Source organism: Mus caroli, unplaced genomic scaffold (genome assembly GCF_978045245.1).
Source record: "Mus caroli unplaced genomic scaffold, Mus_caroli_1 scaffold_7, whole genome shotgun sequence".
In the NCBI taxonomy this organism is placed as follows: domain Eukaryota; kingdom Metazoa; phylum Chordata; class Mammalia; order Rodentia; family Muridae; genus Mus; species Mus caroli.
In genome coordinates this window covers 14,969,326-14,985,999 of record NW_028227262.1, presented here as the reverse complement: position 1 = coordinate 14,985,999, position 16,674 = coordinate 14,969,326, and the positions used below count along the sequence as shown (strand labels likewise).

Below are 16,674 nucleotides of genomic sequence, written 5' to 3'. Positions count from 1 at the left end.
GAAGCTTCCACAGGGAAAGAGGATGCTAAAGAAGGGAGATGATCCAAGAGGACCTCACCACGGCTTCCACGCATCAGCTCCAACTTTCCTGCCTTCTGAGCCTGCTCCCTTTCCAAGATGGTGTCTCTAATTACTTGTGTCCTTTGCAAGCTAACAAATTCCAAAGTAAGCCTGTAAAACTCAGATGTACAGGGGTCTGACCTTGACTTGTGCCTTGTTCTCTATCATGCCAGTGGCTTACTACTACCTAAAGAACCCCAGACGTACCTATTCACTCACTGAGGATTTGTTTCAACATATAAATCACACTTATATCATACTGGGTGTGGGTGCCCGCTAGTATAGTTTTGTTTGTTGCAACAGGAAAGATGATACCTTTAAAGCTGTGGGATTTTGCGGGGGTGGGGGGGTGGGGAGTGGGGGGCAGGGGTTGCTGGAAAGATGGCTCAGAGGTTAAGAGGACTGTTCTATCATGAGGACCAGAGATCTGACCCCATACCCCAATCAGGTGATACTGGATAAATTATCTACATGGATGGATGGATGCCAGGAATAAGGGTCAAAATGGTCTCAGTAGACTGGAAAGATGGGCTAAAGCCACAGTAACATTTAACAACAGTATATCAAGTTATACATTTAAATTTAAAATAAACAGTTGTCCATGGATATGGTACAAATGTCAATGACAATTCAGTGTGGGTTTTTATGGGTCTCAAGTTTAGAAGAATGGTATTCATAGGCACAGTATTTGGCGCCAATGACTGCTAGAGGCCCCTCAGGATAAAGACAGGAATTTGAAGGCAATTGCCTTTAAATTACAACTGCTATTATGATTTTATTGTTGCAACAGGAAACATGACATTGGCACTTTGAAAGCTGTGGGATGGGGGTGGGCAGGCAGGGAGGGAGTGCTGGAGAGATATCCTGGAGGTTAACAGGACTTACTGTTTTATCATAAGGACCAGAGATCTGACCCTAGTACCCACATCAGGCAACTTATAACTGCCTGTAACTCCAACTTCAAGGGATCCAATGTATTTCTACCCTTCACTAGCATTTGCATGTAGTCTCACACAGATGTACACATAGATAAAAATAAGTCTTTGAAAAAGTCTGTATTTTTGGGTAATTACTGGGGCAGTGGTCTGAGATGGACAACCCAGTTAGGTAGTCACTGTAGTTCTCTAATGATAACTGATCAAAGTCCTGGCTGAGTTAGGGCCGGTAGAAATGCAAATCTGAGTTGTCTCAAAGAAGAGAGGAGGGTGAGAACTGAAAGCAGAGGGCAGTATGCCTGACTGGGGAGGCAGGGTAATGGCCGAACTGAAAGCAGATTAATTTCTTAAACTGGCTCCTCTGAACCACAGCTAGGAGTCATATCAGTGATGGAGGCTGAATGACATGGCCTAGCCCCTTGGAATGTTTCTCTGGTCATGAGTGAACTTTCAATGAGGTGGGAGTATTTTTGGAAAGGAAGGGCAGCAGATATCTTTCAGATTTAATGGTTTTCTGAGTCAATTTTGCTCTGGTGGTAGTCTTCCAGTCATGGCTCACACTCTGCGCTGGTGTACTTAGCACACAAGTAATGATGTATGCAGTGCTCTTGGAAAGGAGTAGGGGGTTATGAAATCGTTATACTATTATTTTACTGTTTGTGCCAAGGAGCAATCCATCTGCGGCTCTGTTCTTTAAACCCAGAGTGAATACTAATAGGAATTTATGGCACTCTTGTTGGAAATTTCTACTCTCATTTAGAAGCCATTAACAATTGTGTTGATAAAATAATGTTTTAAATGGAGCATATGAAACCCATGCTTAGCAGCTGTACCCTTCCAGAACACTAGCTTATAAAGCACTGCTCGGAGGAGGAGCCTGTGGGTGGGGTGAGGTCACCTGAGTCATTTTCTGTAATTATAACCTTCAGAGCTGCTTCCTTTGTCTTTTTCAGGTTAACTTTAAACAAACTCAGCAGCCGCAGCATTGCAGCAACCTATGGTTTTCTTTTTCTCTACAAACGTGTGTGTGTGTGTGTGTGTGTGTGTGTGTGTTTCATTGTCAGGGATGGAACCCAGGATCTCTTGCATGCTAAGCAAGTGCTGTATCTCTAAGCTGCACCACATCCTGGAATTTTGTTAAATCGTCACAGTTACAGAGGAAGATAGATTTTTTTTTTTATTCTTGTTCCTTCTTTAGTTTACTTCAATTTATATTTATGAGAAATGTTGGAACTCACCAACAGTGAGCTAGCTATCTGCTTGAAGATTACTGAGCTCAGAATGGCACCTCTCCAATCACTGCTAGGTAGGATTTGGATCTAAGTGAATTCATTCCTATAGCATGCCCCTGAGAGCCCCAGAAAGAAAGGTTAGTGTCGTGCCCTGTCACAGTTCCATGGTTGGGTTCCTTGTGCATATCCCAGAATATGACAGTGTCAGGCAAACCGTAGGCAGCTTGTGTTTCCTGACGCTTAGACTGTGAATGGTGCCTTTCCAGCTGTGTGGTCAAGTCAGGGGGGCCTCCACTGCGAGGGGGTGGGGCCTCGGAGACCTAGCAAAGGAGAAGCTGAGCCTGACACAGTCTGCTGCTCCCATCACAGCTGGCCACTTAGACACCAGAACCACAGTTCCTAGTAAGCTCTTTGAATTTTATATTACTTAATGTGTAGAGTAAAATTGTTGGCCTTCAAAAGCATTTAAACCGTGCCTTGCTGAAGTATATAGCAGAAAGTAGTTATAATATATGGTTGCTATTCTTACCTTTTCTTTTTTCCCTCCCATAAGTTACAAATGATCTAGAATAGTCTGGGGCTTACTTTTTTACTTTTCTTTTATCTTTTTGGATCATCTATTAGCTCTTTCTTACAATGCTGAAACAGAAATATCTTTTGTGGGGTTTAAACATGATCAAGTCGGGCTGGTGAGGTGGCTCAGTGGTTAAGAGCACTGACTGCTATTCCCGAGGTCCTGAGTTCAAATCCCAGCAACCACATGGTGGCTTAAACCATCTGTAATGAGATCTGACGCCCTCTTCTGGTGTGTCTGAAGACAACTACAGTGTACTTACATATACTAATAAATAAATCTTAAAAAAAAAAAAACATGATCAAGTCATCTTGTTATGTTACCCTCTCTAGTAACTTAGGGGCAATGTTTTAGCTTGCTGAGGCTGCCTGGAAAGTTCTTTGTGCACACGTATAGGGCCTTGTGTCAGAGAAATGTTTCAGAAGATCTGCAAATAGATCAAGAACATAGGGAAGGCAAACAGAAGGAAGTTAGTCATCTTTGTTGCTTCAGAACTGAGCAAACGTTTTGGGAGAGCGAAGTTCCTGCTGGACATCACTGAATAAGAATGAGTTGATGTCACAGTTGGCCAGAAACAACTTTTTTTTTTCTTTTTTCTTTTTTTGTCATACAAAGAGTACAGCAGGATGGGGAGGAGAGAGTGAAGGCAAGGGGAAAAGAATTGTAGGGGAAATGAACTGGAGAAGGAATGTAAGAATGGCTTACTTGTTGTGAGTAGCATTGCTATGTATAAAAGCTGTGCTTTTCTTATCAGGAGGAGTCCGCCTTACAGGAGCTGGGAGCAGGGATGTTTCCTGGCTCCTCTCCAGGCTCAGAGGGCCACTGTGTGCTGATCCTTGAAGAGGGCTGTGGAATTATGTTGATTTAGTGTCAAGGAGGAATGGCCCCTGTTGCTTCTTTGTCTCAAAATAGTCCTGCAATCATGATGAGTGAAGGAGTACCTAAGACATGGGGCCGTGGAACTCAGAATAGTTGGGGTTCAGAATAGTAGTTTTAGCAGTCAATCTTGGAGAAAAGGCCACTGCCTCTGCCTCTGCTCCCCCAAATTCTAGGCGAATTTGTTGGAAATTTGGGCGACCAGGTTCAGGTAACTAATTGTCCATATTTCTAAAAACTCGGCAGTGTCAAGATTGGCCAAATTCAGGTTGGAATCACCTGAAGCTATCTAAGTGAATATCTAAGTGAAGCTATCTAAGATCCAGGCTTAGAGGAGGAGGGGTTGCAGACACCACTGGCGTCTTGGGTGTACTACTCTTCGTTGTGTGTGCACTGTGCTGTTTGGAGTGGTGAACTTTTCTACTCACTAAATTCCAGTAGTGACCTCAGTTTTGTGACAGTTAGAAGAGGCCCTAATTTTTTAGAATTTTCTCTAGGGCTAGGGGAGGCTGAAACAGCCTATCTCACCAAACAGTCCAGTTTTGTTTGTTTTTAATCATTCATTTAAAGATTATGGACATCCTAGCGAACTGTGTACTTGCTGTGTAGCATAGCTATCATTTGGAATGGATTTTATTTCTGAAAACTGGATAAAATACTTTGGAAAAATAGATGCAGGGGGTGGGGGTTGGAGGGAGACATTGTCAGGAAAGAGAGAAAGGAGCACAAGGCTTCTTAAGTGGGCCATTGGTTCCCAAACGATACCAGCTGTCTAGTCTTGTGGTGCTTCCTCTATATCCTGAGAAGTAGGAGGTAAGTGGCTCACGGTGGAGACAAGGGGTTGGAGGAAACAAGAGATGGAGGCCTGGGGAAGAGGCAGGCATGAGAAAGTGCCTGAGATTGGTATGCAAAGATGAGAGACAGAGACAGTGAAAGGTGGGAACAAAAACTAGAGATCTCCTGTGATGTGAAGCTTAGAACAGTGTGCTTCTGGAACTCTAGTTCAGAAGGCCACAGTTTGGAGCGTCTAAGACAGAAGCACTCTGAGATAATGATTCTATTTACAGATGTTCACATGCATGTTGGATGTTCACATGTGTAGAGATGTTCACATGTATGTTCACAGTATTTATTGATGCATATCAGAATACAGTATCTCATGCTCCTTTGCAGGTGCCAGCTCATAAGCCATGTGACATGTGTCTTCCTAGATGTACACTGTGCCTTTTGCATCTGTTGTGGCTTCTAGGTCTCAGCAACCATTTACCCCCAGATTTCCTCAAGTCTGACTCAGGGAGTCATAGTTTTCCACTGATCTGGACTTTCTGAAAGTAATGCAATGTGTTATTGGAAAAGCTATGCACAAACACTAGCCAAACATTAGCTTTAAACTTGCCAGATGAAATGTTATTAAATAAGATGCACAAATAAAGGAAAAATTTATGAAATATGAGCAAGTCTCCTTAATCTTTGTTATCAGCTACAACCTATAACCTTGGCTTTGCACTAAGGCCTAATTGAGCCTAAGAACAGTTTTTGGACTGCTTCCCCAGAGGTCATTCGGTTCTACAGATAGACCTTCAGTTGCATGCCTAGCACTGGATTTTAAGACTTTGGCCAGTAGTCATTCTAGCAGCCTTTCTTCAAGTGAAAGTCTTATTTATGTCATAGACTGTTTCTCTGAGCACCCACTGTGTCACCATCTCTAATTGTCTACCCTTGTTAACTCTTACCACAACTAGAAATTACCTGGTCAACCACATGACCAAAGAAAGTTCGTAGTTAATTTCCAAATGCTGCCTGGGGCTGAGGGTAAGGTGTACCAAACCCTTTTGGGAAAAAGCACCATGGTTTGCATCAACTTTGTAGAGGGCTCTTATATCCCCAAGAGTTTAAAGGTTCCTGCTGTGGAGAGACAGCCTTGTCCTCAGCAGAGATTGCTGCAGTAGAAATCACTAGTGCTTATAGGATTATTTAGAATGTCTCTTTATAGTATCTTCACATATAGAAGTTAACTGCTCTCTATTCATTCATCTTTATCAGATTTTAACAATTGGGCATATTTGTTCAGATCTGTTGTCCCTTCAAGGAAAAGAAAAATAAACTTAAATCTCTCATCCCATGTGTAATGGCTATTTTTTATTGTCAGCTTGAGTAGTCTCTAGGAGACTCATAGTGGTACATGTTTCTAATCCTAATCATTAGGAGTTAGAGGCAGGATCAGGAGAGTTCAAGGCTAATCTTAGCTACATAGCAAGTTTGAGGTCAGCTTGTGGTACACAAGGTACTCTCTCAAACATAAACAGTATAAGTAAAGAATTAATTCATGCCGGGCGTGGTGGCGCACGCCTTTAATCCCAGCACTCGGGAGGCAGAGGCAGGCGGATTTCTGAGTTCGAGGCCAGCCTGGTCTACAAAGTGAGTTCCAGGACAGCCAGGGCTATACAGAGAAACCCTGTCTCAAAAAACCAAAAAAAAAAAAAAAAAAAAAAAAAAAAAATTAATTCATGTCTAGGACATTAGTGACAACTTTCAGTTGTGTCTGTGCATGTGTCCAGAGAGGACAAGGGGAAGGACCTGCCCTGAGTGTGGACACCAGCATCCCATGGGCGTGGCCTGGCCTGGATGAAAATAGGGGAAGTAGTAAAGGCAGTACAGTAGCAGTGTTCATCGCCGCTCTGCATCCTGCTGTGTAGACATGTGAGGAGGTAGCTGCTACACATCCCACCCTCCTCAAACCTCCTGATGCTGTGCTTGCCCTACCACAGTAGACTGTGGCTCCTCAGACTGTGAGCTAACAACATCCCTTCTATCTCAGATTTCTTCTTGATAGATATTTGGTTGTAGCATCAAGAAAAGAAACTAATACACCATCCTTTTTAGCATTCTCTGATATTCTGACTTTGTGCCTAAAGAGCACAATATAGGAAATCATCATCTGCCTCTTGTGTTTTTCAGGACTGCTTTTTCCTGTACATCTGCACATCTCTGCAGGATATATGCATTTCACTTGTGTATGAATAGTAATCTATGTGCATGCTCCATACGCTTCTGGAATGTTTTCCTTGCTTATGATATTGAGATACACCTTATTTATCCATTACTGTGTATTTAGCCTGGTCCTGTTAATGATTGAGTTTTCTGTTGTCTCACTATTGAAAATTCTGCAGCAGACATCCTTTCTCACACTTTTTACACATGCATAAGAGTTTTCTCTAAAGCAGGTAACGGGTGACAAGCTGCTGTCCCAGAGTGCACGTGTTTTTGCTTTACCACACTCAACTTACCCTTCAAAGTATTTATGTCAGTTTATATCCTTGCTTCCTATGTTCCTGAGTTCCTGTTGTCCCACATCCTCAATAAAAGCGGATATTGCCCAGCTGTCCCATGCTTACCAATTAATTTAAAGGTAGCAGTACGCCTAGCAACCACCGAAAGCACAGGCTGAGACACAAACCGGACTTTTTAATTCCAGCCTTCCTTCTTTGAAAGGATTTATTGTACTTCTTGTGTCACAAATCCAAGATAGCTATAATACAGCTTCTTGTGCTCATATTTTGATAACAAATGATTGGTTTATTTTAAAGAAATGGGAAAACAATTACAGAAAAGAAAAGTAAAGCATTGTCCCGTATAGGCCAACCAATAACATCATCATGTGCTCTTCCTTCTTCCTGTGGGCAGACATCAGGACATGCATTTGCTTATAGCTAGAATTATTCTGAATGTGTATTTTATTTCACAGTTTTGATTAACATTCTGACATTCGCCATATCATTTGGAAATGATCTAAAAACACCATTTTAATCATTACCATTGTCTTGTTTGAGGACACTCAAATAACACTGGAATTTTTATAAAAATATGGCCATGTAAATCTTCATCTAAGATTGTTTCTCTGGGATAGCTCTGCAGGAGAGGTCAGGGAATGTTTATGGTGTTGATCCAATAAGGTTGTGAGCAGAGCATCCAGGAAGGAAAAGAACTGAGAGAGGAGAAGAACAAGGTTCAGAATTAGGGCATCCATCCATTCATATTCACTCCTGTTTGAGTTGAGTGGTCAATCCGTCTCTTACCTCAATTTGGAATTGGTTTTTAGGGGCATTACTATTAGAGCAAAACTCTATTCTTCCATGAGCACCAGAAAGTTATTTGTGTCTTGTAGCATATAAGGCTCATAGGATCTCAGAACTGGAAGGGATCTCTCTCTCTTTTGCCCTCTCCTCCTTTTCCTTCTCTCCCTCTCCTTCCCACTCTCCTTCCCTCCCTCTACCTTTTTCTTTCTAAAAAAGATTTATTTTTATTGTCTTATTTATGTGCACATATGTCTATTTCCATGAGTGAATACCATTTGCTTGCAGGTGTCAGAGGAAGCTAGAAGACTCCCTTACAGTTGGAGTTAGAGGAGACTGTAGGACACCCAGTGTAGTGCTGGCAGCTGGAGTTAGAGGAGACTGTGGGACACCCAGTGTAGTGCTGGCAGCTGGAGTTACAGGAGAGTGTGGGACACCCAGTGTAGTGCTGGCAGCTGGAGTTAGAGGAGAGTGTGGGACACCCAGTGTAGTGCTGGCAGCTGGAGTTACAGGAGAGTGTGGGACACCCATGTAGTGCTGGCAGCTGGAGTTACAGGAGAGTGTGGGACACCCAGTGTAGTGCTGGCAGCTGGAGTTACAGGAGAGTGTGGGACACCCATGTAGTGCTGGCAACTGTACTCAGGTCCCCTGGAAGAGCAGTAAGTACCACGGAGCTATTGAGAGACAGCTTTTCCCTCAAGCCCTCTCGTTTTCCATTGTTCTGACAAAAACAGCTTAACTAAGGGTCGGTGTACTTTACCTAGGCTCACAGATGGAGGCACAGTGTGTCACAGCAGGGAGGCAAGGCAGCCTTTGGGCCTTTGTGTCCAGCCAGGAAGCACAGTGATGCATGCTGCTTCTAAGTACTTTCCCCTTTATTCAGTCCTGAAATGTTGGTGCCTGAATTTTAGTTTTCCTACTCAACTGTAACCCACTTTAGAAACTTGCTGTGCCCAGAGGAATGGTTCCTGTGTGGTTCTGAAAGGCTGTCAAGGTAACAGTGTTAACCACCGCAGATTTCTGTTTGGGAATTCCTTATTGAAGTATTCTTATTTTTGATTCATAGAATTTTAGAATTATTTATTGTATTATTTTCTGTATTAGCATCTGCTTGCATGTGTGTCTGAGTGTGTACCCTCATGTGTATCTGTGGTGAGAAGAGGGCACATCCCCTGGAACTGGAGCGTCAGACATTGTGAGCTGCCATGTAGGTACTGGGAATAGGACCCAAGTCCTGTGGAAAAGCAGCCCAGTGCTCTTCACTGCTGGGCCAGCTTTCTAGCCTACTCTGCTTAGATTCTTTATTTTCTTCTAATGTATTTTATTTTATCTTGTCTATAGAGAAACTTTATACATAAACATTGGTAGGAGAGGTAAACTTTCTGTGTATTTTTATACTCAGTGGGTAGACTCATCCCCGAGTGTCCAGGGTACTACTCAGTTTAGTGTTTGGTTTTTTAACAAGTCATAAATAAAAAGTGGCTGAGTGCACTTAGCTCTCCTTTGCCATTAACAATAACAATTACTTTTTCTTTTCCTCTCCCTCTTTCTTAGTTTAAATCTGTTACATACAGGATCTCATTTAACTGCTGTATAAATATCTGGTTCAGCATTTCCTCATTTGCTAATGAAGGTTGCTGATAATGGAAGAATAGTCAGAGTTGAAACTTAAAGGCAGGTTTTTGTTCTAACGCTGTTGATTTAACCAGTTTACAAACCCATTTCCCTAACCTTAATTACATTAATTTCAACATGAACTACACATGGTCCTGTTCAAACTATTTGTGTGATTTTCTGGTAGTGTGTGGCTTCTGCTGGCTTCCACTTGCCATGCTCAGCTGTTCTCTTTGCTTTGGAGGCAGCAGCATATAACCTCCTAGGATGGCCCAGCTCTCCCTGTCCTCTTTGTGGTGCCTTTCTGCTTCTGGAGAAACTGCAGTACAGAATGAAAGGAGGGTATTGATATTCATGCTATTTCTTATGAGTGTTATTGAGCACATTTTCTACAAAGAAGCATGCTTTCACAGCTGTGTGACTTAAAGAGAGTGGCGCGAGGGGGTGGGGGAGCATTGAAATCGAACTGGAGTCTCTTCTTCATGCATTCAGAGACTTAGAATGTAGAAGCCCATTCTTTCAGCCACCTGGTGGAAATCTTTGTGTTTATGGTTTCTTAGAGATTGAGATATATTATCACAGTGAACTTGGGGCCAGGGGTCAGAGAACTAACTAATGGACCCACTGATATGTCATTTATTGTTGTAGCTCAGTCAAGCTCTGACCAGATGATGATGGGATACATTGTGTGTGTTTACATGAAGTTGCTAGGAGAAGGAGCAAAGTTTACTACATGGTCTTGTTGATCTTTAGTGTCTCTTTATCTTGTAGTTCCATATAACTGCCTTTCTGCACTTTCAAAGGCTGCCGTAAAACAATTGATAGATAAAGATTCACTTAGAAGCTGTACCTATCTCAATCAAGGGTGACACGTAAGTTTACTTCAAAGGCAAAAAGGAGCTCATTTCTTTGCAGTAATAGGAGTAAAATATATGTCATGCACTGGGTGTGATGGAGACACAGTTATAATCTCAGCACTCAAAAAGCTGAGGCAGGAGAATTGCAGCAGGTCCAAAGGTTTGCCTGGGCCACATAGTGATTCTCTCTCTCTCTCTCTCTCTCTCTCTCTCTCTCTCTCTCTCTCTCACACACACACACACACACACACACACACACACACACACACATGCGTGAGGATGTGACCTTTCTAGGCCACATGGCTTGGACTTAGGCTAGATGCGATGTGCCCTTGTAATCAGCACCAGTGAGTTCTAGAGTTTTCAGAAGGCTGAAGCTCTTTTAGGGGAGGTGAGTTCACGGCTCACTGCGACATAGCACATCCAGCACCTGGTAGCACAGGTCAGATTCTGTGAGTTGACTGGAGATACTTTCTTTCTGGTTTGCACAGGGGAGCACTGCTGGCCTTATAATGTGCTGGTTCCCCTTCGTTTCCTTGGGTCTAGGTAAGGATAATATTACGCTGGTGAACACAGCACAGTGATTGTTTACAAGGCAGTTCCCCATCACTTTCTGACCATCCAGGTACAGGCTCTACTACATACTCAACAAGCCAAGCACTGGACCAGTTGGGCCACCTCCCCGGCCCTACCAGCCCCATCATTCTGATTGCTTAGAAAGGGAAGAGGAAGATGGACAGGCTGACAGAGCAGGGCAAGGCATTTAGTACATGTGCACCCACACCCTTCCACCCACTAAGTAAATAATGTAAGAAAGCATCTTTGCTGTAGAGAGGAAAGAGTAGGGACCGGGAAATTGACTCCTGGGTAAAGTGTTTGCTGCAAAGCATGAGGACCTCAGTTGGACTCCTAGAATTTACAGAAAAAGCCAAGCATGGGATTGGCAAGGAGATCCTGCAGGTAAAGGTGTTTGCTGCAGAGCTGTTTATAGCTTGAGTTTGATCCCTAAGACAAACTCCCAAAAGTTGTCCTCCAGATGGAGTTGATGGCTACTAGAGAAGGAAAGTCGGTTTTCATTAGGGGTGTGGTTCCTGGTAGACTGACCAGGTTCCAGTGGATAGTCCCATACCTCTATACACATAAGCAGAACTCATGGGATCCAATGGTTTAAAAAAAAAAGTTAAGAGAGGTACATGGGAAGAGGCTCTGAGAACAGTGAATATTATCAAAGTTTATTTTATACATGAATGACATTCTCAAGGAATAAATAAAAACATTTAAAGGCTAAAAGTATTGAAAGGTTTATGTAAAACAAGTTGTCCTCTGACCTCCAGATTAGTACTGAGGTACTCAAGTGTGCTCACACACACATGGTGCACACCTATAGCTCTAACACTGGGAGGCGGGAACAAGGATTTGTTCTGTAGGATTTCCAGTGACAATTTGGGGAAGACATTAGCATTTACTTCACACAGAGGGACTTCTTTTTCTTTTTAAAAAATATGCTATTGTTGTTTAATTATACCTTCCAGTAACTTTTGACAAAGTCATAGAGTCTACTTTCTCTATTCAGTCATTTTAAAAATATGTGTCTAACATTATACCATTAATTCGTAATTCTAAAACTAAGCTCTCAGGGTTGAGAAACTCAGTTTGGCAATAGCCTAATTTAATAACCACACAGTCCTGGACCATGCTTTATGTTTTAATTCTTAATGGTGTTTATCATAAAAGAACTCAGAGAAATGGTCACCCAGTTTCTAACCTTGATGATTTTTCCACGCAGCACTTTACATGAAGAGGTGGATATAGTAGGCAGTTCGTTGGCTCTGTTAACTTCTGTCTGCGTCCTCGCCCACTCCCTGGAGCCCACGCCTTAGTTTTGTTCAAAAGGAATGGTCTCAACATGATCTTGGGAGATATGTCCCGTGTTTGCCATATGCAGATCTACCACTTCATAAACAGAATCTGTTAGGTCGGGTCTTAGCGCAATAATGTCCCTTTTGTGTGAATCTGTTACAACCTAAAGACAACTAGAAAACAAAGGAAGTGGCTCTGCTCCAAACTAATGTAGAAACTTAATTTATTTAACATGAAAAATTAACCATAAGTATGTAGACAGAAATCTTTTATGGACTGAGGTATCCTGATCTCTGCTTTTTTTTTTTGGTTGGTTGGTTTGTTTGTTTGTTTGTTTGTTTTGAAGATGGGGTTTTGTGTAGCCCTGGCTGTCCTGTAACTTACTCTGTAGACCATGCTGGCCTCAAACTCAGAGATCCACCTGCCTCTACTTCCCAAGTTTTGGGACTAAAGGCTTGCACTACACTGCCCAGATAATGTCTGCTTATTTTTAATGGCTCAGAAGAAGAAACAATTATGTAGTGAGGTCTGGATATTATAAAATGGAACCTAGATGTGTCTGGGTTTCTTCCTGGTTTTCTATACTTTGAAAATTGTGCAAAAAAGGTTATAAAGAAAAATCCTACTTACAAATCAATAATTAAACCATAAATTCTAGCCTGGCATATAATTCATTCTTTATTTTTGTTTGAAACTATCTTGTATAGCTCAGGTTGACCTTGAATTCATCGTATGATGATGACCTTGAACTTCTGATCCTCGTGTTACACCCTCTCTAGGGCCGAGTCCCATGAAGATGAGAGCAGCACTGTGTAGCATGCCTGAGCATTCTCAGGCACAGCCCAGCTGTATGTGTGTCATCTGTGTATCGTCCTGCTGGGGAAGGATTTTGGGTTGAGTTTCCATGTATGGGAGCAGCAAGGGGCTGATGGTAGGCGAGAACAGGATGAGTTTTGGCACAGGAGGCTCAGCCCATGCCCAGTGTCACATGTCTCAATACTCCTTGTGCTCTAGTCCAAGAACTTCGTGATAGGGTATAATGAGCGATTTTCAGAATGTGCCAGCTGGGCACATGTGTCCCAGGAGTCCCAAGACTTCCAAGGGAAGTCTCTGAGGTCAATACTTGGACACCATCTGCAAGCCACTGTCAATCTAGGAAGTGTCCAGGAGAGCTTCCTAGAGACTTTGTGAGAAGGAATGGCAACTTACATACAGAGGAGATATGAGAATTTATTGTTTTCTATTAAGCAAAACACTAAAAAGACTTGGGAAGATATAAACCAGTATAACCCTTCTGTCTTTTTTGTTTTGGAAAATAGAAACATTTTTCTCAAAATAGTTTATATGTTAATCTGTAAAATGTTACTATTATTTTGATTTTTTGAGAGGCATGCAATTATTTAACACTAAAGAATTTTATCAGACTTAACTTTGAATAGGTTAATAACAATAGATAAAATGCCAGTATTTCGTGAGAATGTACAGGAGGAGCTGGCTTGATACCACAGTTGCAGAACTGTTGCCCTAGCAACCAAAAGTGCATGGGCTTAAATTCAGGTCAGGGCTTTGCCTTCTGACCATAGGCAAGTGTAAGCAGCATCTGTAATTGAACTGGTTTCTTCTGCAGGAGATGGTTGTAATTTTACCCCACCATGTGCATCTATAGGAAAGCACGGTGGTTCAATATAAATATGTGGAGAACATAGCCTTCTTTGCTTAGTGAGGCTGTATGCCTAAAGAAACCAATTTTAGGAAAAGATAAACCATTTCAGGCTGCTTAGCTTGCACTCTGGCCTTTGTTCTAATTTTGTTATCAAATTCGTAAGATTTCCTTACACATTTTTCTCAGTTTCTCAGATAACCATATTAGTAACCAATGCACTTCCATCCTTTTCAGTCAAAAGGGGTTATGCCCCTGATACTTTATAGTCATGTGATAAGGCCAGGAGCACAGTGTGAGGGGGCCACTGATTCCCTTTGTGATAATCAGAGGGTTATGCCTGGTTCCCTCTTGTGTAAAATAGGCTGAGAAAGTAATGCACAGGGAGCAGGGGGCAAAAGAAGGCAGCTGATAGGTGGCTGGGACTCCACCAAAGGCAGTAGAGCTATCAAGGATGCAATGACATTCATTTACATAGAGCAGAAGGTGCAAAATGAAATGAATTTTCCCTGACTCCATGGACTTCAGCTAGGTTAGTCACAAGTGCATCAGCAGTATTTCTCCTTACACTGTTTCCATTTCTCTCCTCTAAAGGGCTCTTGAGTGGACAGACTTCCCCAACCAATGCCAAACTGGAGAAGCTAGACTCTCAGCAGGTGTTGCAGCTCTGCCTCCGGTACCAGGACCACCTGCACCAGTGCGCAGAGGCAGTTGCTTTCGATCAGAATGCTCTAGTCAAGCGAATCAAAGAGGTAACATGGCTGTGGGGGGGCTCCATGGCTGTGGGAGTCCCACCCCGGACTCATGGCAGTAGTAAGACATGCTGGTGAAGAATGTTCTCAGCTGAGAACCGCCTGGCATTTGACTCCTGCTTCACAGCTGAGTTGGTCAGACTTGCTGTTTAACTTCTCTGCACATGAGGAACGGGCCTGGTAGTCATCCAGCATTGAGTGTGTGAGGCTGCTCCACGGCTGTTAGTGTGTTAGTGTGTAGAGTCCTAGTATCATGAATTTGCTCTAGATAGACCTGCGGTTAGCTTTTTCTTGGGTATCGCCTCTGTACTTTTCATAGTAATCATTTGCTTTGCATGGAGGAGCCTTAGCACATTCTTTGCTTTTCTCACTGTTAGTGCAGGACAGTTCAGTGCTCTTATTTGCTCTGTGGAAGTGACTGTGCCTATTTAACACTGAAGGCTTCTGTGAATGCAGCTCGGGTATCATTCGTGCGAAATATCCTGTAAACACAGAGCATGGTGCAGGCCCGGGACTGCACATTAGCTGAGAAACTGCTTGTTTAGCAAGCGTGAACCGCTGGGTTCCATGCCCAGCACCACGTAAACCTGCTGTGATCCCAAAACTCAGGAGGTTAAGACAGGATCCGAAGTTTGAGGTCATTCCCAGCTACATAGCAAGTTAGAAGCCATCCTTGATACAAAAGACTCCATCAATAAATGAATAAACTAGACGGGTGTGGTGGCGCACGCCTTTAATCCCAGCACTTGGGAGGCAGAGGCAGGCGGATTTCTGAGTTCGAGGCCAGCCTGGTCTATAGAGTGAGTTCCAGGACAGCCAGGGCTATACAGAGAAACCCTGTCTCGCAAAACCAAAAAAAAAAAAAAAAAAAACAACAACCCAAAAAACCCTAAAAGATGGTACAAATGTGTAGTTATCAGTAAGCATAGTAGGTTCTTTGCTTCAACACTGAAATGACTTATTGGCCAGGAGATTTACATTGGAGCCCCGAGGGATAAGCACATAGTATTTTAAAAGGAAGAGCCCAGGTTCCTGCTGTGAGACGCTATCATGTGAAGGAAAGTTTGAGAGCTCTATCTAGGAGAAATTATGTAGGAGGATGGCAGCTCTGTGTGTGTTTAGCAACTGGCCATCGGTCATCAACTCTGGTAAGAGAGCTGACCATGAAGAGCAAGTGATGGGTTGCCCGTCACTGCGCTTTGCTTTCAGTGTGTAATAAGGATAGGCTGCTCTCGGAGAGTCCGAAGGTTGTCTGTTCTGGACATTCATTGTAGCAGCAGGTTTAAACTGGCCAACACTTCCACCATTTAGCATTATTTTCATAAAGGTATGAATATATGCACTTTTCTTTAATGAATAAAACAACTTAGTCAGACATCACAGTGGCGAAATAGCTGACATCAGTTTATTTAGTTTCAGTATATGGCTTCTTGGCTCCATTGTTTCTAGGTCATGGTGAGGCAGAGCAGCATAGCAGGAAGTATGTGATGGAACAGAGCTGACCAACTTGTGACAGCTGAGGAGCAGCTGTCAAAGGGCCAAGGAGAAAACATCCTTCCCAACCCTGTCCCCATGGCTGACATCAGACACTAGGCCCCCATCTTCCTGTACACGCTGTCAAGCATAATTCTTTCAAGAAGTTAATGCGCTGGGTATGGCAGAGCCCTCGTGACCCAGTCACCTCACAGTGAGTGGATTCATACGCTGGAGACCAAGGATCCAGAGGAAGACTTCATGTCCAAATCGTAGCAAATGCTATTCTCTGAACTATTCTATACGTCCTTTCTCACTGCTTGGCATTGACATAGCCCTAAATATACATGTAACACAGGGTCATGTAGTCCCGGTTGGCACTGAGGATAGCCTTAAACTTCGAGTCCTCCTGCTTCTGCTCTCCAAGTGCTGGTATTACAGGTGTGCAGCACCACTCCCTATGCAGTGCTAGGAGTGGAACCTAGTACCCTGGGCATGCTAGGCAAGTACTCTGTCAACTTATCTACATTCCCAGCCTTTCAGACACTCGTTCAATTATATTACGATCCGTAGCGCTCTAATCCCCAGAGCTGAGTGTGCATCAGTACCACTTCAGTTTGTTCATTTGAATGATGTGTTCTCCCCTCCCCAACCAGGGTGTGGCCTGTGAGTCATTGTTTTAATAAGCTTGCCAAATGATACCTAATG

The 16,674-nt window shown here is 43.0% G+C and overlaps 1 protein-coding gene across 1 annotated transcript in view; it reads left to right on the top strand.

Moving 5' to 3' along the window:
- Positions 1-16,674, top strand: part of Borcs5 (BLOC-1 related complex subunit 5) — a 64,169-nt gene that overhangs the window by 29,042 nt on the left and 18,453 nt on the right. Inside the window, exon 3 of the mRNA XM_021165048.2 lies at positions 14,336-14,493. Within this exon, the coding sequence (XP_021020707.1) occupies positions 14,336-14,493 (158 nt within the window). The remainder of the gene's footprint in view (positions 1-14,335; positions 14,494-16,674) is intronic.